The sequence below is a fragment of the Cryptococcus neoformans genome (genome assembly GCF_000091045.1).
Source record: "Cryptococcus neoformans var. neoformans JEC21 chromosome 14 sequence".
In the NCBI taxonomy this organism is placed as follows: Eukaryota; Fungi; Basidiomycota; class Tremellomycetes; order Tremellales; family Cryptococcaceae; genus Cryptococcus; species Cryptococcus deneoformans.
Window position 1 is genome coordinate 424,561 of NC_006683.1, and position 21,317 is coordinate 445,877.

At 49.4% G+C, this 21,317-nt stretch overlaps 10 protein-coding genes across 10 annotated transcripts in view; 4 read left to right on the forward strand and 6 right to left on the reverse strand.

Annotated features, from left to right (window-relative positions):
• CNN01450 (hypothetical protein) overlaps positions 1-421 on the forward strand; it is a 1,762-nt gene extending 1,341 nt beyond the window's left edge. The window contains exons 7-8 of the mRNA XM_024658398.1: positions 92-230; positions 315-421. Of these exons, the coding sequence (XP_024514065.1) occupies positions 92-230; positions 315-380 (205 nt within the window). The 3' untranslated portion in view covers positions 381-421. The remainder of the gene's footprint in view (positions 1-91; positions 231-314) is intronic.
• Positions 390-1,914, reverse strand: CNN01460 (acetolactate synthase, putative). The gene is made up of 5 exons (XM_568613.2): positions 1,765-1,914; positions 1,577-1,706; positions 1,424-1,509; positions 735-1,352; positions 390-674 (listed from the first exon to the last, which is right to left on the reverse strand). Exons 1-5 carry the CDS (start codon positions 1,898-1,900, stop codon positions 571-573), a joined length of 1,074 nt encoding a protein of 357 aa, XP_568613.1. The 5' UTR covers positions 1,901-1,914; the 3' UTR covers positions 390-570.
• A 208-nt stretch (positions 1,915-2,122) lies between these two features.
• CNN01470 (hypothetical protein) lies at positions 2,123-3,692 on the forward strand. Its single transcript, XM_568615.2, has 4 exons — positions 2,123-2,431; positions 2,561-2,728; positions 2,882-3,072; positions 3,134-3,692. The coding sequence occupies exons 1-4, from the start codon at positions 2,296-2,298 to the stop codon at positions 3,314-3,316; spliced, it is 678 nt and encodes a 225-aa protein (XP_568615.1). The 5' UTR covers positions 2,123-2,295; the 3' UTR covers positions 3,317-3,692.
• Positions 3,524-5,755, reverse strand: CNN01475 (hypothetical protein). The gene is made up of 5 exons (XM_024658894.1): positions 4,940-5,755; positions 4,704-4,842; positions 4,558-4,626; positions 3,991-4,484; positions 3,524-3,894 (listed from the first exon to the last, which is right to left on the reverse strand). The coding sequence occupies exons 1-5, from the start codon at positions 5,708-5,710 to the stop codon at positions 3,832-3,834; spliced, it is 1,536 nt and encodes a 511-aa protein (XP_024514707.1). The 5' UTR covers positions 5,711-5,755; the 3' UTR covers positions 3,524-3,831.
• A 207-nt stretch (positions 5,756-5,962) lies between these two features.
• On the reverse strand, positions 5,963-7,686 carry CNN01480 (hypothetical protein). The gene is made up of 6 exons (XM_024658399.1): positions 7,436-7,686; positions 7,168-7,289; positions 6,904-7,103; positions 6,616-6,725; positions 6,450-6,559; positions 5,963-6,390 (listed from the first exon to the last, which is right to left on the reverse strand). Exons 1-6 carry the CDS (start codon positions 7,573-7,575, stop codon positions 6,311-6,313), a joined length of 762 nt encoding a protein of 253 aa, XP_024514067.1. The 5' UTR covers positions 7,576-7,686; the 3' UTR covers positions 5,963-6,310.
• Positions 7,687-7,913: 227 nt separating this feature from the next.
• Positions 7,914-11,276, reverse strand: CNN01490 (hypothetical protein). Its single transcript, XM_024658400.1, has 8 exons — positions 10,913-11,276; positions 10,026-10,849; positions 9,850-9,972; positions 9,533-9,798; positions 9,200-9,479; positions 9,003-9,151; positions 8,805-8,949; positions 7,914-8,753 (listed from the first exon to the last, which is right to left on the reverse strand). Exons 1-8 carry the CDS (start codon positions 11,239-11,241, stop codon positions 8,020-8,022), a joined length of 2,850 nt encoding a protein of 949 aa, XP_024514068.1. The 5' UTR covers positions 11,242-11,276; the 3' UTR covers positions 7,914-8,019.
• Positions 11,277-11,413: 137 nt separating this feature from the next.
• CNN01500 (u6 snRNA-associated sm-like protein lsm6, putative) lies at positions 11,414-11,960 on the forward strand. Its single transcript, XM_568621.2, has 3 exons — positions 11,414-11,617; positions 11,677-11,790; positions 11,862-11,960. The coding sequence occupies exons 1-3, from the start codon at positions 11,497-11,499 to the stop codon at positions 11,891-11,893; spliced, it is 267 nt and encodes an 88-aa protein (XP_568621.1). The 5' UTR covers positions 11,414-11,496; the 3' UTR covers positions 11,894-11,960.
• A 371-nt stretch (positions 11,961-12,331) lies between these two features.
• CNN01510 (hypothetical protein) lies at positions 12,332-15,013 on the reverse strand. The gene is made up of 5 exons (XM_568623.2): positions 14,300-15,013; positions 13,278-13,928; positions 13,153-13,226; positions 13,006-13,095; positions 12,332-12,950 (listed from the first exon to the last, which is right to left on the reverse strand). The coding sequence occupies exons 1-5, from the start codon at positions 14,755-14,757 to the stop codon at positions 12,799-12,801; spliced, it is 1,425 nt and encodes a 474-aa protein (XP_568623.1). The 5' UTR covers positions 14,758-15,013; the 3' UTR covers positions 12,332-12,798.
• A 1,094-nt stretch (positions 15,014-16,107) lies between these two features.
• CNN01520 (conserved hypothetical protein) lies at positions 16,108-17,870 on the forward strand. Its single transcript, XM_024658401.1, has 9 exons — positions 16,108-16,309; positions 16,363-16,483; positions 16,536-16,980; positions 17,036-17,097; positions 17,157-17,178; positions 17,230-17,307; positions 17,365-17,390; positions 17,448-17,678; positions 17,728-17,870. Exons 1-9 carry the CDS (start codon positions 16,298-16,300, stop codon positions 17,748-17,750), a joined length of 1,020 nt encoding a protein of 339 aa, XP_024514070.1. The 5' UTR covers positions 16,108-16,297; the 3' UTR covers positions 17,751-17,870.
• CNN01530 (O-acetyltransferase) lies at positions 17,804-21,244 on the reverse strand. The gene is made up of 9 exons (XM_568628.2): positions 21,024-21,244; positions 20,889-20,975; positions 20,563-20,836; positions 19,752-20,509; positions 19,439-19,702; positions 19,296-19,394; positions 19,228-19,245; positions 18,118-19,181; positions 17,804-18,067 (listed from the first exon to the last, which is right to left on the reverse strand). Exons 1-9 carry the CDS (start codon positions 21,151-21,153, stop codon positions 17,879-17,881), a joined length of 2,883 nt encoding a protein of 960 aa, XP_568628.1. The 5' UTR covers positions 21,154-21,244; the 3' UTR covers positions 17,804-17,878.
• Positions 21,245-21,317: the final 73 nt, after the last annotated feature.

A 21,317-nucleotide genomic window follows, 5' to 3' on the forward strand; every position in this document is an offset into this window, starting at 1 on the left:
TTTCCCTTCGTTACAAGAAATCCCCCCCCCCCCCCCCCCCCCCCCAAGGCAAACCCCCGCATAGCTGATATCGACATGATGAAATAACCAGCGTGGTAAAAACCCGTATGCAATCCATCCACGCCAAGCAAGAATACCGCAACGCCTTCCATTGCGCCTTTAGGATCTTCAAGGAGGAAGGTGTATTCAAGTTTTGGAAGGGGACTGTTCCCCGATTGGGTCGATTGGTCGTAAGTCCTTGTCTTTTTTTTTTTTTTTCAAGGAGAAAACAAGACGAAAAAGGGCTACAGGGTGCTGATGAGTGATGTGAATAGATGAGCGGTGGTATCATCTTCACCGTGTACGAAAAGACGTATCCGCTCGTAGCCGCGGTTCTTTAGATAGACATAAATTGTTAAAAACATGCAGCCTTGTTTCATCTCAAAAATGTGCATTTGCAGCCAACAACACCTGAAAAAGTATGGATTCGCAGATTTCACAGATTGAATGAAGTTCTTTTTTACATAGTACAATGCAAATAAAACCGAACACTTTTTTTTATTTATTTTAATCGCAAGATTGTCTGTCTGTCTATCCGGGAGGAAGCAAGCTAATGTCAATTTCTTCCTTCTCAGCAGCCAAGTCGTCTTCCTCGCTGTACCTGGGGATGGGAGTTCGGGGGAGAACCATCACACCTGTTCACCGTACAAGTCAGTATAGCGAACACATGGGAAACATAAAAATAAAAAACTTACCAGACCGCGCCGCCTCGAGCACACCGAACGGCCTCATCAAACTCAAGAACGAGTCCACCCTCGAGCTCTTGGCAGTCAACTCGACGATACAGCTATTCTCAGCCACATCCACCACCCGTCCGCCAAACTGGTCGGCAAGGGTCTTGATAGCTGACAGGTGCAAGTTCTTCGCGATCAACGCCTCGCTTGCAGACATGTCTTGACCTGCCGCCGAACGGTTGGGGTAGAGCGCGCCGGTGGGAGCGGGTTGAGCGGCAGATTCAAAGGAGCGAGCGAGAGCGAGTTCGCGTTGAATCTTGTCGTCCCCCTGGGGCTCGCCCTGGGCGACAAAGGAAGGAGGGTTCTCCGGACTCTGGTTCTCGACCGCGTGCTCGAACGAGGCGTCGGGGATTGGGCCCGACAGCTGAGCTTCGGCAAACTCGGGGCCGAGGATGGAGACCTTGGCAAGAAGCAGTTCACGTTCGACACAGGATGTCTTGGTGTAGTCCAACACGGCCCAGACGGGGACGAGGTCTTCGAGTTGACGACGGGCTTGCTCGATGACGCCGTCCTGGCCCTTGAGGATGATGCACATTCGGGACAAGTCTCGGATTTCGGTTTGGCAGACCACGAGAGAGTCTGGGAAAGTGGGAGGAGGGCCGGGGGTTAGCCGAGAATTTCAGAAGAGAGAGGGATGAAACTGCGCGCACCAATGTTGAAACCTCGACCGGCAAGGATACCGGAAACGCGAGAAAGAACACCAGGTTCATTCTGAACAAGACAGTTCAATCGGTGTCTAAACCACACTCTAGTCAGCTTTACACGGCTTTACAGTACTGGCCAAAAGGCAACGATAGACTGACCGCTTGAAGGGCTCGGTGCTGGGAGGGGGAGTGTTGTAAAGAATGTTGGTGACGGCCTCTTCAGCAGAGGGGGACCTAGGGTGCTGAGTGACGAGATGAGGCAGTCTTCGGCCGTGCTTGTGGAGCTTGTCTGTGCGTTAAAGGTAAGCCGAAGCAGCTTGTCTGGGAGCAGAACGACGGATACATACAGTCGAGGGCGCTGGTGCTGTCGTCAATGGGTTTTGGAGGGGCGGGAGTCTTTGTAGAGGCGCATCTTGTGGCTGTTTGTTGTAAGCGGGTACCGCGGAGGGCGCGAAGAGGCGCAGAAAGAGCTCTGTGGGACATGGTGGGAGCAAGAGTTGCAGGGAAAAGAGCTGCAGATACACCTTTTTTCGGAAATCACCCAGAGTCGAGTCGTAGCAACAAGCAGCCGAACGAATGGCGGCGATGTCCGCAGTGCCACATGCCATAACCCCGGGCGGCAGGCACACAGGCACAGGGAGGAACGCGGGGAGCCGAGCTGATTGTTTACGCCCGCGGATCAGAAATCAATGGCCAGGGGGCGCGTCGCACGGACCTGTTGATGGATCCTTTGTGATCGTCATCTTGTCCCGGAAAAGTTCTCGATAGCTCTCTCGTAGTCACCCACCCGGCCACAGTCGCACCCACGCTCTTTACCGCCCACGGTCTTTACTCCGCCGCCGTTACTGCACATACCCAACGCCCCGCCAACCACCACAATGATCTTCACGAACACCGTCGCCTACCTCCTCTCCGCCGCGCTTGCCGCCAACACCGTCGCTGCCAGCATCTACATCACCAGCCCTGTCGCCGGCACCACTGCCATCGGTGGACAGGTCCTTAATGTTGCATGGCGTAAGTCTGTCGTCTCATCGTGACTGTCTCCCGAGGAGTCTACGCGCTCTTGTGCCATGCATCCAACCATCTCCCCTGACGCCCTCCCCATCCCTCTGCAGGATTGCGAGACGCTGACTGTCTCCACAGAGGATGACGGCAACACGCCTACCCTCGCTTCCATCGGCCCCTGCTCCGTCGACATCTACACCGGATCCACCAACCAGCAAATCTTCCTCCAGAATCTCGCCGCTAGCGTAGACGTGTCCAAGGCATCCACTATCAGCGCTACCATCGACCCGTCCATCGGACAGGATGGTGGGTTTTTCCTCTTCTTCTCATAGTCATCGGGGTATCCATTGCATAATCCAACGAGGCATACACCGCAAGGTTGCTCGCTTGATGCGCCGGGAGTCCGTGCGGTGGGAGGCGAAGAGCAGTATTGACGCGCCACGTGGCCTTTATTATCAGACTCGCACTACTTTGTCCGATTCACCTCCCTCGCCTTCAAGGACGAGGAGAATCCCCAGTACCCCTACGAAGCCTTCTCCGCCATGTTCTACATCCAGTCCATGACCGGCACTTTCAACGCTACCGTTTTGGCCGCTATCGACGCCACCAACTCGTCCTCTTCTTCCGTCATTGCCTCGGCGTCTTCCACCGTGAGTCTCGTTCCTTGTCTCTTTGTAAAGCTGCGCGACTAACAAGATGGGTGATCAAAAGGCTACCGTAGGCGACGTCTCTACATCTGGATCTGGATTTGCTGCATCCAACACCGAATCCTCCACCCACTCCGCATCCGCATCGTCCTCTTCCGGCTCTTCCACCTCTGCCGCCTTCCACCAGGCTGCCCCCGCGACTTTGGCTCTCGCCCTTATCGGCGCGGCCAGCTACCTCGTTCTCTAAGGGTCTTTTCTCTCTCTCTGCATTCTTCTTAAAATCCACGGACGATAAATTTGCAATCTTTACTTTTCGCTGATTTTTCTTTACGTGACCGTTTGGGAGTTTAGAATTCCTTTTCAACCAAACTGTATTGAGACGAATCAAACTTGGAACCTTGACTAGTGTTTCAATGAAAGAGAACCCTTTCACTATTATACCTTATTTGATACCCTTACTCTGGCGTTATACTATAATTGCCTTTTTTTTCCCCTCTTAATCCCACTATGATCTCCTTTTCTTTACCCTATCTCTCTTTATATCTTGTGTGTCGAGAACTACCGTAATGGCCTCGAGGGTCATGGTCCTTGGATGTTTGATATGTCAAGTATATTTCGCCTTGCCCTGCTCTATTCCAGCTTGTCTGGTCTGATCTAATCTAACCTGATGATCTGACAACATTGGTCTACGAGTACAATTACAACCAACTATATCATCACAGTGGCACTAACTAAACTTGGTACATCAAGATCCTCTTCTTCTTAATACAGCATACTTATCGCCCCAAAAGCAAGGTTGAGTAAAGTCCCAAACAACATGCCCATCTACAAGCGACAATGCAGTTTAAAACACCCAATTGTTTTCCATCAGATACACATAACCTTTTTTCTTTGTTCCAAAAGTCGAGAGATGGGACTCACCTGCATTCTCTTCCCGAAAATCAATGTTGGAACGGTCATCCCGCCTACGGCAAAGTTGGCAGCTACCCTCGCGCTCACTTGTCGACCAAGTTCATCGTTGGCATTGGCGTTGGCGTTGGCGTTGGCGTTGGCGTTGGCGTTTAGGTTGGGAGTGGAAGCAGCCTGCGACCTCCCGTTCGATTGATCCTCCCGTCGATCCTGATCTCGGGTTTGCTCGCCTTGTCGCAGATTTCCCCCTCTTGTACTATTCCTCCCACCTATCAGCCCATTCCGCTCCGTCCCCACTCTGAGCCCACCCTGTCCTCCACCGTCACCGCCGCCATCGCCGCCACCATCACCGCCATATCCACCACCAGCCAACTCTGCTTGCGCTTCCGCCTCGGCATCGAAGAAATTAGGTAACGATTCTCGAATGAAGAACCACCCCATTAACGGAAATAAGAACCCTACAAGTAAACCATGGAGGATGGACATGTAAACTCCTTCTGCTGAAGCTACATTCACGCCAAGGGGGATAGGCCAAGTTAGTCAATTTAATAAATTATCTAGATGGGAAATGTGACATACTGGTGGCTGTATCAGCAGAGAGATCACCTTCTATCCACTGTTCTTCCAGGGCTCTCGCGTGTTCATCATCTGTTCATCCCACATGATCAGCTCATGTATTTCATCTTGGGGGCTTGGTGTTGGAAAAAAAAAGCGAAAAGACTGACTGAGATCGCCCGTACCAACTTCATCGGGTACTTCCTCCCCTCGACCCTCGTAGAATTGACGTCGCATATGCGCAACATCATCGGCAGAGAATCCAGAATCGAGCAGCACATCGAATCCTCTCCGTCTAGGCATTGTCGGCTAGAAAAACAAGAAGACAGTCACACACACGCAGACGTCAGTTTATATACAAACTCGTCGACACAGATGCAAGAAGATAATGAGCCAAAGAACGTACTGCAGCCTCTGAAACCTCGGCCTTGATAGCCTCTTCTTTCCCACCAACGATACAATGAATCCAAATCATCTCCTTCCCCCCTTTTCCTCCTCTTTCTCCATCCTCCAACCCACCACGATGCCCCTTCACCTCTCTCACTACCCCTTCCACCGCCCCTTCCGCCTGTCGCCTTACACGTTCCTCCATAGCCTCTACCCAAGGCACTATCCTCACTCCGTCGCTCAACATCCGTCCCGAATGGATTAAGCGTAGGTTTCGCCCCTCGAGTTCGTCAGGGAGGGACGAGCGGATGTGGGATTTGAGTTGGGAGATGGATGTGGTGGGGGTGATTGAGAGGGGAAGGTTGGGACGAGGTGTGTTGGAGAAGATGATGGTGATCTGTCTGTTTCTATTTCTGTCTCCGTCGAGTTGGGGTTGGGGATGGGAACTACTAGGTAGATCGCGGTTCTTGGAGTCGGATGAAGATGGGTAAGCGTCCGGGTCGATGGCTCGGCCTTTCCCTTTATCCAGCTTCCCTCTTGGCTGGCTCCCACCCTCTTCCTCCTCTTCATCGTCGTCGTCGTCGCTGCCGTCGTCTAGATCTCCATTTGCATTCCCGCCGAATGGTTTCTGTCCTGGACCCGTGCCGCTAGAACCGGGAGAAAGAGAGGAGAGAGGGGCGGTATGTGTATCAGGAGAGGTGATGTACCGCCTCGCAAGTCGGGATGGGGTCGGGGTCGTGTTCGGGAGAGGGAGGAGTGGTTCGGACTCGTTGGGGCGGTCGGAGGACATGTTGAGCTGGGGAGAGAATGTTGTGAAAAGATATTCTGAACTTGTGGAGAAAAGAGTTGGTTGTATAATTGACGTAACAAGCGTGGGCCGACGGAGCAAAGGTCACGGATTCGACCGACCGACATGGTTTGCCGATGGAAAAGTGCGGCGCGTTCACTGTCGGCTGAGCGTTTTTTTATTCATTCACAAGTTACAGGCAATTCTGCCATGCGTATACCTATCCTAGCATTTCAAGGCCAGAGAAATAGAGACACATTGCATGCCACACAGCTCTACAAGGCCAGAAAAAAAAAGGCAAAAAATGTTCGTTCCATGAAACACATGAAGGGGAACAGCCGTACAAATGCGGATTTTGTTTTTCTCTCAAAAGTCTATAGGCAGAAAGGAGGTTGCGAGCGTTTTTGGGATAGAAAATGGATGTGAGCAGGAGATGAGGGATTGTACACAGTGACAAGTCTTGAACGGTATGGTGTAACAGTGGAAGGTACAGAAGAAATGGGACGTCTTGATAAAGTGAATGAGAGAGTGCCGGAATGAGCGAAAAGACGAGAAAACCAAAAAATAATGGGTAGCCGGGAGATTTGAGGAGATTTGATACGATTACTTGCGGTAGGTGCAGCAGGCGATGACGTATGGTAAGCAAGAAAGGGATGTGAGAGCGAATGCTACCCATACAAGATCTTTTTTATCTCGAGTTAGCACGCCCGTACCGCGAACAAGCAAGATAGAAAGAACATACAGATGGACGGGCCTGCAGTGACATAAATTCCGAGCTTATAGCCATGTTGGACCTTTACATTACCCAACCACGCATCCTTGGCAATGACCGCTGTCCAGAGGGCGGCACCCCTGATCATTCGAATTAGGGTGGGATGAATGTAGAAAGTAATATCAAGAAAACTCACAACATGAGCAAGAAGGCACCGACACCAGCGCATATGGAGGCGATGAAGAATGTAAGTCGGAGCTTGATAACACCAAAGATGAGAGCGAGGGCTGCAGCGCAAGAGCCGACCTGTACATATTTGTGTTAGCCCATCAACTGTGTTGACCTAACTGCATCTCCTGAAACGCATGCACAGCACCCCTATCAACGCGTTTCCGAACCACGGCTCGTAACTCTATTGGCACAGCCCGCTCTCCAGCCACCGCTCCTAGAAGACAGTTCCATGGACAACGGATCCGACACTCACAAAGATCAAGCCACTTCCTGCTTTACTCATCCCATGGTTATAAGAGTTGTCCTTAAAGGTCGAGGAAGGAATGATGTTCACAGTCTGAATCCTAAACTTGGATGGAACATCACCAATCATACCAGCAAGAGGCTCCATAGGGTAAGCAAAAGTGGAAGAATTGCAAACCCCCGAGCCATCCTTCTGGTAGCCACAAGCGTCTGAATAAATTTCAGGTCAGTTAGCTAGAAATGAGATTAAAAAAAAGAATCGACAAGGACGCACTGTACATGCCGTAGCGGTAATACTGCCTGAGACCCTTGAAAGCTCCCATATGGTCTGTGTTGTTGGTATCGTACAGGCCGCTTGCACTGGTGTTTGTGCCGCCTTGGAAACCGTTTCCATAGCTAAAAAGATCGAAACCCCACCATTAGCATCCTGACGCGTCGAACTATGGCCTTGGCAGGTGTAACCACCAGAAGATTTGGTCAAGGTTACAGTCATGAACATTATAGTCATGAACATTACGGTCATGAACATTCAACCGACTTACGCAGCGACGTTGACCTCGGCCATGTAGATGGACCTGACCAAAGCACCGGAGCTGACCTGACCAATGTGGGCGAAGATGAGGAGGATGACCGAGATGACTGAGAGGATAGTTGCGCCCGCTACACAGTGTTCGCCTCTCATGGTGATAGGATTGATGTGTTGGTCGGAAGTGTGTGGGAGGAGGAGGAGGACTAATGAATGAATGAATGCAAATATGGGAAAAGAATGTGGCACGATGAGACAATGGGATCTTGGAAGAGGATTTCTGGCTGTGCGCGCTTCTTTCTTCCTTCCTGCGCTGATCTTCACGCGTCCCCCGTAAGACCGGCATTCAGGCACAATCCACGTGGCATGTAAACAAATTCTTCTCATCTTGGGCTTCCCACCATCCCACTTCCGGTTTCCGACCCTGTCGTCCTTAAACCTTATTGGGATAGCGAACAAGACATGCAGACAACGAATGATATGAAGAGAGAGACAACTCCATCCATGATTACAAAATCCCAAAATCAAGAACACGTCTATAATTACTACTAATACATTGATACACCTATACATGATTCTTATCCGCAGCCCAGTTCCAGCCTAGCCCCACAAGGAGAAATCCGCAGGCACATCCAAAGAAAACCCATTCGTTCCCAATCCTCCCTCATCGTCCATCAAAAAGCTAAATATATCAAACCCATTCTGTTCATTATCCACATTCAGCATGGCTCCATTAGATCCTTCCCCAGCTGGTGCGAATGAACCCGCGGCAGCGGCAGCAGCTGTGTTGGCCAACGTCGACAAATTTGGACCGCTAGAAGGCGGGAATACGGACAAGTTGCTTTCCGGATGCAAATTCAGGTGAGCGGCCATACCAAACGTACCCATCACAGTACTAGGATCTGCAGTAGGCCCATTCCCATGGCCAGAAACTGACTGCGATGCAGGATACTCGCCAGCCAAGTGGAATGCCCTTGAGGGCATACTTGAGGGTGTAGAGTGGTGATACCCCCCAGCTTCGGCCTTGCGCTTGCCGCACAACTTGTTACTGGTATAGTCGGACGCCTTGTTATGCGAGGCCATGGGGTTTCGGAACAAGTTGTCGAGTAACGAAAGCTCGTACGGTAGAGCCACAGCAGGCAAAGGCGCAGGGAAAACGTTTGGAAGAGGGTCTTCTCGAGATGAGGAGATTGGCGCACCACGAAGCAAGGAACGGCGGTTGGGGGATGACGAGACTGTAGTATGAGGGGGATCAAGATCGGAGAGCTGTTTGAAGATCGCCTGAGACAAAGTACGCATAGTGTCGTGGCATGCAGCTGCCGAGGGCACTCGAGCTATGAGATACATGAGTTTGGAAGCAGACTCGTTGTCGATGTAAAACTTACGAGCAAGGAACTCGAGCACGCCGAGACACGATTCAATATCCATCATCGCGTCATCAATCGAAGGCACATCATGCCCTCCACCCATACTGTATAAATTGAAATAAGCGTACAGGAACGACAACCCTGCCATGAATGAAAAGTGACTCTGCTCCATGTCAGCGGTGCACTTTTAGATAGCGTCTTTCGAGAGTTACTTACGGTCATCCAGAGCCAACTGATTCGATTATTCAGCTGCATTCTCCTATAGATCCGGATGATATATCCCGAGCTCGTGAGTACCGTCGCGAGGGCTTTTCTTCCTGGTCGAGGACATCCAGGCGAAGGGCGGAATAATAACAAGCATGAGTCTGCTCACGTTAGTGAATAGAATCGTGCGCTTGCCATTAATCACTTACTGTGGAACGAGAGCTCAAACCCTTCTGTCGAAACAGTTCCTCTTGGCTCCGGAGCAGTCTTGAGCCAATGTTTCAGCCTGCCGTAACAATCATCAAACCATTCATCCGACGGTAATATTCCAGTTGACCCATGCACACCGTAAGTGTTGAAAAGAATTTCAGACTGGAGCTGACGAAGCTTGGTGGTATGGAGGAAAACAGCTTTGTAGGAACATGGTTCGCCAATGAGCGCGCCGTAATGCCCAGCGTGGATGTCGATATCGTGAAGATTGGATGGAAGCTTGGACCATGGTTAGCTGTATCCCCTCAACGATCGCTCGCAAGGTAACTTACAGGGACATTGATGAAACCATCGGGGATGCTAGGCGGTCTCCCCAAAGACTGTGACAACAGCCGGTCCATTTTGTATGTACACCAAAACAGCCTTCGTCGCATATCCAGTTCAAGCGCGTCGAGCTGATCGACCTGAACATTATGTTCGTTGTGGTATCCGAGATCGACACATGCTCGAGTGGCAAGGCCGACAAGGAACCAAATGGAGCCTTTATCGGGATTGAGAAGGGAATACCACACTAGAAGGAGAATAGCTTGGAGACTGACTGCAAAGTGATATTAGATGGGAGAAGAGAGATCATAAGACGAGAACATACCATAACTTTGTTCCTCGAAGACAGCATCAAGGTGTTTCAATGCTTCAGCGTGGAAAGCCTCGGAACATGCTCGCAATTCTTCTGGCGGGTCGACAAACCTCGAAGAAGCCATAGTACTCAACGCTAATATTTGTGAGAAGGAATCTTCAGTCGTGTGAAGCCTCACAAAGACTCACCGAGCACCATCATTACAACAAAGATGTCGCCTTCCTCCACATCCGTTCCTTCACGAATCTTCACCAACTGCTTGCCCAAAGTCGGAATATGGATGATAGGCCCCGTAACACCGACAAAATCGACATAGGCTGCAACAAGCCTTTCGACAGCTGGCTGAGGCGGCAAAGGTGGAATGGTCATTTTGCGTTTGGGTCTGCCGCCACTCGACACTGAAAGCGTAGCAGAAGCAGCAAGAGGTGATGCACTCGGGTGACGCTTATGGCCAGAAAGAGGCGTAAACGCCATGTCAGGCGAGGTACGAGGCTCTTCACGATCAATCCCTAAAATGGGCGAATCGACTCCACCATGGACAGACCCACGATCACTACTTGAGGCGTTGGAACCAGATGGGTTTAACGACCCGCCTCCGTTGGTTGCATGGCCCGTTCTGAGCGCAGCATCATGTACCAGTCTAGTAAGGGATGTTGCATGAAGACTCGCAGCTTGACCTGTAGGATGCGGCCTTGACGTAGACGCATGAGCAAGAGTCGACCGGGGTGAGTCGTTTGCGGGGGTGGATGAAAAGGGGAAATCCGAAAGTCGTCGTTGATGTTGAGAAGAATAGGACGAGGATCCAACAGGGATGGAAGAGTCATATGAAGAGTGTGGGGATCGATCATCGGGGAGGGATGGATCAATAGGGAAGTCAGAGCGATAGGCCGAAAGCGCCTGAGAGGCACTGGCAGCAATTCCTTTTTTCGTGCGACCAATGGGATCGTTTGAAGTGAGAGCAGCGACTTGGGCACGTAAGGAGGCGACTTCTTGTTCAAGCTGATGCAGATAGCTATTCTAGGATGTCAGTTCCAGTTCATCCTTGGATACAACCCATATAAAAGTTATAACCCACTTTCTTGAGATGTTTGTTTTGCTTATCGCGTCAAAGCCGATACATTCCACTTTGGCTCTCTCGCATGCACTACATGCTGGAAGCTTACCATCACATTTTTGCTTTCGTGATCTACATCGAGTACAACTGGAAATTGCTCTGGCAACCTTGTACGTGGATTGCCCGGAAGCATCCGTGGTCGTGTCTGTGGGTGTGGGCGGCTGTGATGGCCTCGAGCTGTTCGACTTCGGTTTGTGGGGGAGCGATGGAGGTTTCAAAGACTTTGGTGAGGTGGCTTCGTAGGGGCCGTAATTTTTTGCCTTGAACTGCTTTTCGGCTGGAGCCTTCATAATTTTTGCGATAATTCGAGATGGCTGAGAAGTGGATGTCGACGGAGTAATCGGGTCTCATCTGATAGGAGATGGGCGAAACATTCCCTCGGGCGACTCCGAAAACTTCCGTGCCTATAGTCCGTCCCATCTTTTCACGCCTATATTGGTATTCGCGCCTTCATTGAATAGTCTTTCTCTCGCATCTTCATACTGCATCGAAGACATTCAAATCGGACCTGACGAGCAAGTTTCTATAATCCGACACAACCCAGGATGAGCTCCCCAGAACCCCAAGGTGAACCCCAACCCGTCTCCGGATCCCCTTCGGAATTCCTTCGAAACATTGTTGGCAAGCGCGTTAAGGTTAGAATAGGAAGCGGGGTGGATTACACCGGTGAGCTTGTGCTGTTTGACGTTTCTTCCGTGAAGTAATGCTGACATGTGATCGATTAGGTCTTTTAACATGTTTAGATGGTTACATGAACGTCGCCCTTGAGCAAGCGGAGGAGTGGGCGGGAGAGGTGAAGACTGCCGCTTACGGTGATTGTTTCTTGCGAGGTAACAACGGTAAGTATTGTTCGATGGGAGATACCTCTCGTCGATGACATGATATGCGACTTATACTTACGATTGTTTAGTCCTCTACATCTCAGCACTGGAAGATTTATAGATGAATGAGAACTTTGCAGATAAGTTAGGCATGTATGTGTAATTACTATGATCAAAAGCGAATCGTTGGCACTTCCAGGAAGCCGTTTTTAGAACACACTTACTTACCAGAGAGGCTTGTTATATGTTAGATACTCACTAAAGGGAAGTCGCAGAATACTGCTTAGCATTGAATCGCTCGTAAAAGAGGCCATTATGGATCCCACGAACCAAATCAGGATAACGTTGTTAAAATCGACAGTTAAACGAACATGATCTACCCAAATAGCAGTAGGTCAACTACTTTTGGGCAGTTCTATGAGTTAACAACTGACATATCTGACAAGTGACGAGATAACTAACGGGCGATTAAGAACAATCAAACTGGTCATAAGTTGAAGCCAAAACAATTGTAAAAGAATATACTCTCTCCATCAAGCAAGGAATACCACATGACAACAAGAAGTATTACTTAAAACGCAGTCACGTATGGACACCTTATGCACTTGCTTGTTATTCTTTCGATGGAGATGCATTCTCCTTGCCCGCGTACTGCTCTCGTATCTTTTGTAGATGACAGCTATGTATCGCCTTGATCACAAAAAAAAAAAATACTGAAAAGCTGTCCGTGAAACAAGTCGGTCACAGAGAAGGAGAGTATAAAAAATGAAGCTCGGGAGGAAAAATTAATATGGTATGATGATGCTACAGGCTTCCAAAACTTCAGCTATGATAGACGGCCGAAATATAAGGAAGAATGATTCCGATCAATCTATGTACAATGAGATCGAAATGCGGGGGTAACATGCGCCCAGCTGATGGACAGCAGAGGCGAGAAGTCGTAATGGCACATGCAGGAAATATTCGAGGCGCATTATAGGGAGTTGTGATTATATATTGTCGCGGAGAAACTTTGGGTACAGTACGCTAAACTCGACTGCGTGCTGCAGTAGCGCGTTCAAGAGGATTGATGTTGGTAGCAGTGATACTTGGACCGCTACAAGGATTTGGACGCTTGGTTGCGGCATTTGACAGTCGCAAATTACGGGCTATCTGCCACTCAGGAAGTTGTCTGGCGACTGTTAATGGAATCAGTGACTAACTTCTAATGGACGACAAGATCTAGGAACTTACCCGTCACACGTAACTCCTTGCCCGTGAATTTGGCGTTGACAGATTTCAGATTGGCATCTTCACCCAATTTGATGTCCCACTGAGCGTGATCTGTACAACCCCAAAATAAGCATTTTGACTCGATTGCAGCTGTGGTTAACAACATACCGCCTTCATCCCATTGATCTGCCACAATATGAACTGTTCGATGTCCTCGAGTGGCAATGGTGATGTTGTCGATCCTGTGAGACGTAGTCAGCAATCGTTGCTGGCATAAGTGTATACCAACTTACGAAAAGCCTGGGAGCCAAACCATTATATCATACACACTTGGCGTACTCTTAATGGCAATCCTCCCTTCCGAGCCCTTGATCATCTCAATCCACTCATCCTCGGCACCTTCAAGCAGCTCCGGATCAAAATCATCCACGTTGATATCTGGGCGACTTTGACCAGAACCGAAGGAAAGTGCTCTACCAGAGTACGAGTTGGTAACAGCAGGTGGCTGAGCCCATCTCGGCGCTTGGGGTGGCGTAGAAATATTCCGACCAGAGCTTCTGCCGGAGGATGACGAGGCCGTGCTTGCAGCAGACGAGGCAGGGGGTGCAAGACCGGAGGACGAGGAGTTTCGCCTCCCGCTAGAGTAAAATGAAAGAGGGTAGCCCACGGGAGGTGAGATAGGTGCAGATATCTGACATCCAGAAGAGGGAGAATGAGCTCGAGTCCATTTGTCCTGGCTAGATGTAGAGGCCTGAGAACCTCTCGAAAAGCGCCTAGCTTCTGCATATGCGACTGCTGTAGATGGGGCCTGAGTTGCTGGTGGTCCGATCACGGGCGAACTAATATCAGATTGGGGTGGTTGAGATAGAGGTGGAATCTGGCTCAGAGAAGTAAAGCTTGGAAAAGAAGGGTCATGACGGGGGGCAGTTGGAGGAGTATCGAGACTGCGTAGTTGAGGAGCCATGAGTCAGCGATACCATACACAAACAATACATCAATTGATCGTCAAGCACAAAGGTTTGGTTTAGTCAAATATGCAGTGACTCATACGAAGACTCTTGCACCATGCACCACCATCCGCTGACTAAAGAAGCGATAGGTTGGAATCTCGTAGATCAAAGACGGACGCCAAAAATATTCCAAAGTGGAGCAGTGGCCTGATGGGAAGCCATCATTGACACTTGACATTCTTCAACAACGACCGTCAAAGCGGCACATATCACTCCATGGGCATGTAGTCACCCGGATGGCTACAAGTGCAATACGAAGGAAGAATCGAGTTGAAATGCAAAGAACATGACGATCAATTACTCACCTGGCATGCTTTTTCCTCCAACTATTCCCTCGTTTGAGTGATGAAGAGCGAGATACAGTTGGTGGCTGCTCGTTAAAACTGGGTCCGATACCAGTCATTGTTGATGGTTCCTCATAGACGTCGGTAATGTCGGACGCTGTAGACAAGGGCCACACCGGAGCACTGATCTCTGCTCGAGGAGTGCTTTCCCCCTTTGAATGCGCTGTGCTTGTCGTAGACCCAGAAGGAGAAGTGTTTGGGCTGTGGGAGTGGAAGACGGGTGGGAGTTGGTGGTCGTGTGGCTGGAGTTCAGGCGTCGTAAGATTCGGACCTGAAGAGGACGAAGACCGAGATGAGGAGGTTAAAAGTGTTTCGCTTGAAGAGCTGGGTGAACCATGCGGTGGCAGCTGGGAGCTAGCAGACATAGCTACCGACGAGGGAACATTGTAACTGCTGGATCCGTCCGGAGGCTCGCCCATGATGGATGCGTTGGCTGATAAAAGGCTGACAGCTTTGACGGTGGTTTGTTGATCGAGTGGAGCCAAGCTCCTGTGCAGTTCGTGATATATATGGGCTGGAGTTGTATGTTTATGGATGAAAGAGACGATAGCGGGTGGCAGGTGTGTGTTACAGTAGGAAGGAAGGAAGGAGAAGGACGAAAGATTGATCGTCTGCAAACACAGGGCCCACCAACGACTGCCAGCCCACAGAATTCTTACTCCTTCTTGCTCCTTCCTTGCCGCCACCGCCGGAAATGTTCAACCACTCACTGCTGTGGCTTCCTTCCTTAAAGTTACCCCCATTTAACTCGCATGAAACATGTAATTTTATTGGCCGACTGACATCATTTTGCCCTTAAATCAGGGCTGCAAGTACGCTTACAACGCATCCCCCATTCCAGGTTTTTTTTCCGCTTTCGCCATCTGCAGCAACCATACACAATTTTAAGCGACGAGTCCGAAGTCCGAAATGCTTATTATGCACCAGGGTTGAAAAGCAATTGGAAGGTTGGATGGAACAACTGTTTATGTTCTGACTCATCCAATATCCATTACTCGACCCTCCCATAATACCGCTCTCATTAGTCAGTCAAGTGTGACAAAATGACCATTCGACTTTGAGTTGCAGGCGAACTAACTTCGTATGGCATTATCCTCCTCCTTCTCTATCACTTGTTGTTTCATGGCAATTTATTATGTCCTCGCAGCAACTTTTTCTCAGCCAAGATAGCTGGCCACCATGTGAGACTGTCCTTAAAATTGGCTTTATAATTCGCAACAGACATTCTGTAGTAATCGATAAATATCGTCGTGTACACCAAGGTACCATAGCTACGTAATGTGATGCGGTCATGAAGGGACTGTCCATCGTCGGCAAGCCGGATGACTTATGAAGTTCCTCCTCCTGTTGCCAGCGTCGTCAGTCACCCATTAGTCAAATCATAATAATAGTTTGTTTCAAGCCCTCGTCGCAACAACGAAGGTCATCACGCAACAGCAGATGATCATACGCATTGTGTGCTGCGTGCTGTTATCAGACAAGGCCTCGTAAACTATCAAGCATCGTTGTCGACACTCTAGTATGAATTCTGTGAGCTGAGATAGGCGACACCTCCCTGTTAGTCATGTTACGTAGGGCTCAACGTAACACAACAAGCACGACAAGCGTTCTGCCCTACTATTAGTTTGAATCTTAAGGAATTATTATTAGTAGGGATCTACTAATACAGAAATGATGACGTGTAAGAGGTGTGCCTGGCTCTGTCAACATCCGCTTTCGTGTCGAGCAGAGCAAGGATTGGGTCGGTCGGTGACAAATGCTGATCAGCAGCAGTTCATGGATTCATTTACCAGCCGCATTTGACTTTAGTAACAAGCTACTACCTATAATCTTGAAATAGTTGCCCAGCATCATCAATTCCGCTGCAAGAAGAAGAGTAGCACTGAAGTCTCGTTCATTCATCCTCAAAACGAAAGAGCGCCACAATCCGACCCCACCTCAAGTTAAAAGACTATATCGATGACCGTTAAGATGAGTGGAGTTCCAGAGAATCAAACTGTATATACTAACTATAGATTCTATACATACGGTTAAGAGCTCCTCAAGGGGTCTCAACCCTTGATTTAGACCCAGAAACTACCACAGTAGAGGATCTCAAAGTGCTGATCTTCTCTAGCACTGAGATACCTCCGGATGAGCAGGATAGTAAGCAGTGACTTCCGAAATTGCAACTTTTATCCTTATTATTACCCTGTAGTTAAGTATGGTTATCCACCCAAGCCACTTCCATCAACGGCGGGGCCGTTGTCTTCCATCCCCATTGGCAAGGGAGAGCAGCTTATTGTCAGCTCTATACCATCGGGTGGCCCTTCAAAGAAGGTACCAGTTGTTGCCCAACCTTCAACAACTACTAGCTCAGCTCCTGCTGCTTCAAGGCCTACCAATGCGTCACCAGTTCTTGCTGCCCCCTTAGTGTCGAATGCTTCTCAAGGCGAAGGTGTAGAAAGCGGCGAGAGCGTTGCCGTACCGGGCAGAGACGCTGGATACCTGCAGCTGAGGGTTGTACCGGATGACAACTCTTGTCTTTTCAGTGCTATTGGTATTGTATTTGAGGGCGGTATCGAGGCAGCTCAGAGGCTGCGTATGGTGGTGGCCAACGCCATTAAGGATGACCCTTTTACATACTCCGAGGTTATGCTTGGGTAAGTGATCGGGATCGTATAAGTCAGGATAACTTTGAGCTAATGTGGATGTAAGCCAACCGATCGATCAGTATGTGAAGCGGATCCAAAAGCCGCAGACATGGGGAGGAGCTATCGGTATGTTTCTATACATTTCCTGTACAGATCTCATGCATGGCATTGTTGACGTTGTTCAGAACTCTCAATATTTGCCAAACAGTAAATCAAAAAAACCATTACATATCAGACTTTGCTTACCAAAAACCACAGCTACAAGACTGAAATTGCCTCGTTTGACGTAGCAACAGGGCGTTGCGATAGATTCGGCCAAGATGAATATGACACACGGTACGTTCGTGTAACTTGGGGTCCGTTCTGGTGGCTCATGGCGATCTGCTCATTTAGTTGCATTCTCGTCTACTCTGGTATTCGTGAGTCCTAATTGACCTTAGTCGCCTTGCCATCTCTGATTTTTTAACCCTCCACAGACTACGACGCCATCAGTCTATCACCTCTCCCTGTTTCCCCAGCTTCTTTCCACACCACAATATTCCCTGTAACTGATCAAATCATTCTTACTACTGCGGACAAGCTCGTCTCACAACTTCGAGCTAGGCATTATTATACCGACACTGCAAACTTTGATCTCAGGTGTGCGATATGCAAGAAGGGTCTGAGAGGAGAAAAAGGTGCGAGAGAACACGCCATGCAGACTGGTCGTGAGTTATCTCCTGTCAACTATTCGTGACCTCAAGCTAATTCCGCCAGATGTCGAGTTTGGCGAGTACTAAGGTTCCATCAATTATCCTTCCGGCACAATATATGAGCGTTATTCTGTCTTTTATGTAGTGTTAAACTACCATAATATCCATCTAATGAAGTATATCAAATCCGTCTGTAAAGAAAAAATAATAAATTTCTAGTATATCCAATTCAACGCCCATAATCCCAAGAGAATAACTGCAATCTTGACCGAGTTGTGCTTTTTCATCAGGTCTCCGAGGTTCTGAATCACACTCAATACTGTCTGATCCTTCCACCGTCTAGTCAGAGGGGCGTACCCTTCTACTGTTCGACCTGTCAAAGAAGCGGCGGTCGATGCCATCCACTAATGATCTGTTAGCCATGAGAACGCGTACTCAGAAAAGAAAAACTCACTGTAGGCCAGCTATCCCTTCGTTCCAAGGTCTCGTCCTCCATTGGGGTTAGTCCGCCAATATCTTTATCGGCCTGGTTCATCATCGGTATGCTCTCCGGAATACCGCCTTTCGCCCCGTCTTGTGGACCCACTACCACGGCTTGCATAGCACTTGCTGATGTGAGCGTCGGCGAGGTGGCTTGTCGGCCTGGACTCGTGCTTGAATTAGCGGAAGTCGCGGGGAGGGGTAAGGCCTTCTTTTTGCCCACTAGCCATTCAGTGATTTCGCCGGTAGCGCCAGAGACGCGGTAACTCAACCAGATGAAGCAGATGGTGGAAATCACAAGGTTCACAGGCCGCCATTGCGTACTGGGGACCGCGAGTAGGATAGCTTTCGTGTCGGATGCTAACCAGCCATGGAACTGGAGAATAAAAGTCTCGAGCGAACATTGGCCGATAAAGCAAAAGATTTTGCTGGTAGATGATCGTAAGACAGGAGATGCGTTTCGAAGGAAGACAAATGACATGATGGGTACAATGCAGACGACAGCGTGGTATTCGTTGTAGACAAACTTGCTTGCCAAGTGGAGTTCAAACCAGAAATACCAGATCATGCCGAGTACGCTCCCGACCAAAGTTGCTGTGCGCATGACAGGGAACCAAGGTCGGTCACTGATTTGGTGCTCGTTGAATTTGACGAACCCATAAGCACAGAGCATACCAACCCAGACGATGAATAAGTCGAGAGTGACTCGGAAAGACCATTCTTTGGCTGACCACTGAATGTTGAAGACTGTGTTCAGAACCTTGAAGACATCCTCCATAAGCCAGGGAAAGTGCATGAAAAGGGTGACCAGTCCAGCACAAGTAAAAAGCTTGGTCAAGAGGAAAGCTGGGCGATCGTTGTATTTGGAGCCGATAGCCATAGTCGCATAAATGATGAGGTACCACCAGCTGACAAGAGGAGCGAAGTAATAGAAGGCGTAGTCGGTGTTCATGGTGTAGGGAAGGACTACAGAGAGCAAGTTGAGACGAACAAGTACCATGACAACTCGCTGAAAGCCAAAGTCGGCTTTTTTGTAATCTACAGGTCGTCAGAAAGAACTCGAAACATTATTAGAGGGGCTTACAAAAGAAGAAGTGACCATCTATGCGACCACGTTAGAACTTGTAACAGACAGAATGATACGTTACTCACATCCAGTCATGAAAAGATAGGAGGCAACCAAGACCCGGATAGGGTTATAAATCCCAGAAATTTTGGAAGCTCCGAAGAAATGATAGATCAAGATTGCAACTGCCAATCGTCAGGTTTCGCAAAATGCATTTAGAATTACCCACTTTGCATCCATCCCTTCCATTCATCGGTAATGTCCCTATTCAAAAAACCCAGGTCCTTTCCGCTGTTCTTGATGGTGAGAAGTCCGGCCACAAAGGCTGCCAAGGTGATCATCCCGAAGATGACGGCGTCATAATCCTTTTGCTCCTTCTGAAAGACATGGGTCCTGTCGGCGAGGAAGAGATAGCCCATAGCCAAACCAAAGGTGCTAAGGGCAGGAGCGATGGAGGTGGCAGGAAGGTAGTCGAGGATAGGGGAATTGGGTGCTACGCGGCAGTTAAGCGAGATGTGATGACAAGGAATGGATATACTTACGCAAGCGAGGGGTAATGAAGGTTCCGAGAGGAGCCCAAAGGATGAGAACAGCTAAGATAAGGCCCTGTATAGGGGTCACCCAGTCGTACCTCTTGCAACATGTCCCCGTTGCCCCTTCATGGCGCATGACATCGTTACACCTCCAACTTAGTAACAGCTCTGCTTGTTTGTTCATAATCTTATCGGAGAAATGCAAGCCGTCTTCGGTCTCATCGTCCACCAGTAGCTGATTGAGAACTGAGGGGATCACGACTGGTGGTGGGTCGGGATGAGTGAGGCGGGCGTAAAGATCGGCGTTCATAGCTTCAACATCGGTGTGGAAGATGGTTTCTGCACGAGATGGGGAAAGCTTCTCGCGTACAGGAGTAGAAATAGGGAGAAAGACAATGGCATCGGATATCGAAAAGTCGGTTGGTCGATGGCTGATCGACGATGCTCTGGAAAAGAGAGACCTTGCCTCGACCTCACGAGAGTGGTCGACAAATTTGGGAGGTTGGTTGGGCAAGAGGCCGGGCAGAGTTATTCCAGGCCCGAGAAGCATATTGTCCCAAGGGTTGATCAAAGCCGTTTGAGGTGAGCCTTGATTCTTCTTGACGAGCTCGAAAGTGTCGTAGATCATAGCTCCCCACGAGGCTAAGCCACCTGATGACGGGTTGCGAAGGTACCAAAGACCAGAGCCCATGACGAGCAACGAAGAGGGGACAGAGCTTTGGCCTGAGAGAAGTCCGATGGTCTTTGAAGAGTTAAGGTAAGGGTCCCTAGAGCATGATAAGCAAGACCGCCCATGCGGTTAATGTGTCCATCCACTCACCACCAAAATTCAAGTTCGAGCGAAGGGCCCCCTAACGGGTCGCTCACAAGTAACGACCTATCGGTGTGTTTCTCGCCCTCCAATTCCCATGCTTTAGACGTCTTGCCGACCTTTCGAGCAGCGGCAAAGTACAACTGCCTGACTGTTGAGTCCCCTACAAACAAGGCTGTACGTTTGTCGTAATATGAGGAGTGGAGTGCTTGGTGAGTGTTTACGGTGGGTGATGCAAGGCATTTTTGCCATGATTGAGCTGATAGGGGTAGTTGGAAGCAGCCTACAGATATAAGTCAGAAGGTATGGCAAATGAAAAGAAGCAAGCAACACACCTTCGGGTTGCCAATTTGTCCACGTCCCAGGATCTAACCATTTACCGGTATTCAACAGGGCTGAGCAGTGGTATGAATCTGGTAATTCTGGCACATCATCAGCATATAGTACCATGGTTCCTCAGTACAACCTACCAAGGAACGCCCAACGCAGAATGTTTCCCAGAACGACGGCAGCGACGAGAGTGGCACAGGCGTAGGTATACCAGAGGGGGTTGAGCTTTGCGGCCGAGGCCTGTGACCTAGGTTTGCTGGAGTTGGGCATTTTGGACCTCTGCCCTCCTTGGTTATGAACTGCCCAATGGCTGCAGGATGAGTACAAGTTGACAAGAAGAGAGAAAGGGAGAGCAGATCGTCCTTGGACGCATTCCGGACACATGGGGGGATCGCGTAGACATGCGTTTTAAGGTTCAGTCTTTACGTAATACG

Coding starts and splice junctions, on each gene's coding strand:
- CNN01470 (XM_568615.2), top strand. CDS start 2,296: ATGATCTTCACGAACACCGTCGCCTACCTCCTCTCCGCCGCGCTTGCC. Junction 2,432..2,560: donor GGTCCTTAATGTTGCATGGC/GTAAGTCTGTCG, acceptor CTGTCTCCACAG/AGGATGACGGCAACACGCCT. Junction 3,073..3,133: donor TTGCCTCGGCGTCTTCCACC/GTGAGTCTCGTT, acceptor GGTGATCAAAAG/GCTACCGTAGGCGACGTCTC.
- CNN01475 (XM_024658894.1), bottom strand. CDS start 5,710: ATGTCCTCCGACCGCCCCAACGAGTCCGAACCACTCCTCCCTCTCCCG. Junction 4,485..4,557: donor CTCTGCTGATACAGCCACCA/GTATGTCACATT, acceptor GCGTGAATGTAG/CTTCAGCAGAAGGAGTTTAC. Junction 3,895..3,990: donor TTTTCGGGAAGAGAATGCAG/GTGAGTCCCATC, acceptor TGTCGCTTGTAG/ATGGGCATGTTGTTTGGGAC.
- CNN01500 (XM_568621.2), top strand. CDS start 11,497: ATGAGCTCCCCAGAACCCCAAGGTGAACCCCAACCCGTCTCCGGATCC. Junction 11,618..11,676: donor AAGCGGGGTGGATTACACCG/GTGAGCTTGTGC, acceptor GTGATCGATTAG/GTCTTTTAACATGTTTAGAT. Junction 11,791..11,861: donor TTTCTTGCGAGGTAACAACG/GTAAGTATTGTT, acceptor ACGATTGTTTAG/TCCTCTACATCTCAGCACTG.
- CNN01490 (XM_024658400.1), bottom strand. CDS start 11,241: ATGAAGGCTCCAGCCGAAAAGCAGTTCAAGGCAAAAAATTACGGCCCC. Junction 9,480..9,532: donor ATGGTTTCATCAATGTCCCT/GTAAGTTACCTT, acceptor CCATGGTCCAAG/CTTCCATCCAATCTTCACGA. Junction 8,950..9,002: donor TCAGTTGGCTCTGGATGACC/GTAAGTAACTCT, acceptor GACATGGAGCAG/AGTCACTTTTCATTCATGGC.
- CNN01530 (XM_568628.2), bottom strand. CDS start 21,153: ATGCCCAACTCCAGCAAACCTAGGTCACAGGCCTCGGCCGCAAAGCTC. Junction 20,510..20,562: donor CTCGAACTTGAATTTTGGTG/GTGAGTGGATGG, acceptor ATCATGCTCTAG/GGACCCTTACCTTAACTCTT. Junction 18,068..18,117: donor GAAGGGATAGCTGGCCTACA/GTGAGTTTTTCT, acceptor ACAGATCATTAG/TGGATGGCATCGACCGCCGC.
- CNN01520 (XM_024658401.1), top strand. Junction 17,391..17,447: donor TCTCGTCTACTCTGGTATTC/GTGAGTCCTAAT, acceptor AACCCTCCACAG/ACTACGACGCCATCAGTCTA. Junction 17,679..17,727: donor ACACGCCATGCAGACTGGTC/GTGAGTTATCTC, acceptor TAATTCCGCCAG/ATGTCGAGTTTGGCGAGTAC.
- CNN01510 (XM_568623.2), bottom strand. CDS start 14,757: ATGGGCGAGCCTCCGGACGGATCCAGCAGTTACAATGTTCCCTCGTCG. Junction 13,929..14,299: donor TGGAGGAAAAAGCATGCCAG/GTGAGTAATTGA, acceptor TCAACTACGCAG/TCTCGATACTCCTCCAACTG. Junction 13,227..13,277: donor GTTTGGCTCCCAGGCTTTTC/GTAAGTTGGTAT, acceptor TACGTCTCACAG/GATCGACAACATCACCATTG.
- CNN01460 (XM_568613.2), bottom strand. CDS start 1,900: ATGTCCCACAGAGCTCTTTCTGCGCCTCTTCGCGCCCTCCGCGGTACC. Junction 1,510..1,576: donor AGCACCGAGCCCTTCAAGCG/GTCAGTCTATCG, acceptor AGTGTGGTTTAG/ACACCGATTGAACTGTCTTG. Junction 1,353..1,423: donor CGGTCGAGGTTTCAACATTG/GTGCGCGCAGTT, acceptor CCACTTTCCCAG/ACTCTCTCGTGGTCTGCCAA.
- CNN01480 (XM_024658399.1), bottom strand. CDS start 7,575: ATGAGAGGCGAACACTGTGTAGCGGGCGCAACTATCCTCTCAGTCATC. Junction 7,104..7,167: donor TTACCGCTACGGCATGTACA/GTGCGTCCTTGT, acceptor AAATTTATTCAG/ACGCTTGTGGCTACCAGAAG. Junction 6,391..6,449: donor CACTGCAGGCCCGTCCATCT/GTATGTTCTTTC, acceptor GAGATAAAAAAG/ATCTTGTATGGGTAGCATTC.